We start from the raw sequence: 1,142 nt of genomic DNA, 5'->3' as shown, positions 1-1,142 counted from the left end.
CCCCCCTAAACTGCACGATAACAAAAATATTCTGAAAATCCTTACTTTGACCCAAAAAAAAAACGCTGTGGTTATTAACATAAAAAAGATAACTGCTTACCTTGCAGAAAGTGTAAAAATCCTGTTTCCGATAGGGGTCCAGACCTATGCTGACAGTGGTCTGCCCCTGAAGCACCCCGTCACCCCACTGAGAATTCTGGGCGAGCGTTTTCTTGAACGTGTTGTCACCTCCGGTGCGAGTGACATCAGGCTGAGAGTCCGGGCTGTACGCACCCTCCTGGCTCTCTTTCATGTCGATGTCTACGTCAGAGCCTCTCCAGTTGGCCACTTTCGACACTTCCTGTTTCCCACATTCCTCCTGAACCCCCGATTTCACGACCTGCCATTCCATATTCTTCGCTGGGGGAGGGCTGTTGTTTCGCCTTTTCAGCCCCCTCAGGATGAGGAAAACGATAATGATGATGATCGTCACGGAAAAGATGAAAGTGAAACCCCCGACGACGCCACCGATGATAACGTACTTATCGTCCCACTTCTCTTCTTCGTGCGCGGCGAACGTCGCGTTTGTGATGTCGATGACGAGGTCGATAAACGTCTGGCTCTCCTGCTGGTCCACGCCCCAATCGTGCGCTGCGACCATCAACGTCTGCAGCTGCTCATCCGTGGCCTTGACCTTCCGCCGAAGGAAAAGATTCCCCGTATCTTTCTCCAGTCTGAATAAGTCCGTTTTGTCGCCGGAGAAGATGTAGTAAGAAATCGTCTGGTTCTCCCCCGCGTCGTCGTCGGTGGCGTTGAGTCTCGTGATGGGTACGTACGTAGGGAGCGACCACACGAACGAAACCGTTTTGTTTTTCGGGGTGGGGAAGTGGAAGGAAGGGGCGTGGTCGTTGACGTCTTCCACGATGACGTTGACTGTGCCGTAGACGACTTTGGGTTCGACTCCGTCGTCACGGAGTTCGATGCTGAGGGAGTAGAAGCTTCTGGACTCTCGGTCGAGATTCTGTATAGCGAACACTCGACCGTCTGGGTCCACCTGTGAAGAACCAATGATGCAGATAGTTGGTTTGAAAAGAACTACATGTATTTCTGTTTGATAAAATAGAAACAACAGAAACGAGTTGTTTGTACTTGTCTTTTGTATT

General features: G+C 50.6%; 1 protein-coding gene across 1 annotated transcript in view; it reads right to left on the bottom strand.

The window, feature by feature from the left end:
* Positions 1-62: 62 nt before the first annotated feature.
* Positions 63-1,142, bottom strand: part of cad1 (cadherin-related protein) — a gene marked incomplete at its 3' end in the record, with an annotated part of 14,708 nt that continues 13,628 nt past the window's right edge. The window contains 1 exon segment of the mRNA NM_001204738.1: positions 63-1,033. Within this exon segment, the coding sequence (NP_001191667.1) occupies positions 63-1,033 (971 nt within the window).

Source organism: Aplysia californica, unplaced genomic scaffold (assembly GCF_000002075.1).
Source record: "Aplysia californica isolate F4 #8 unplaced genomic scaffold, AplCal3.0 scaffold00845, whole genome shotgun sequence".
NCBI classification, from domain to species: domain Eukaryota; kingdom Metazoa; phylum Mollusca; class Gastropoda; order Aplysiida; family Aplysiidae; genus Aplysia; species Aplysia californica.
Note: the sequence above shows the minus strand (reverse complement) of the source record. Positions and strands in the feature narration are given on the sequence as shown.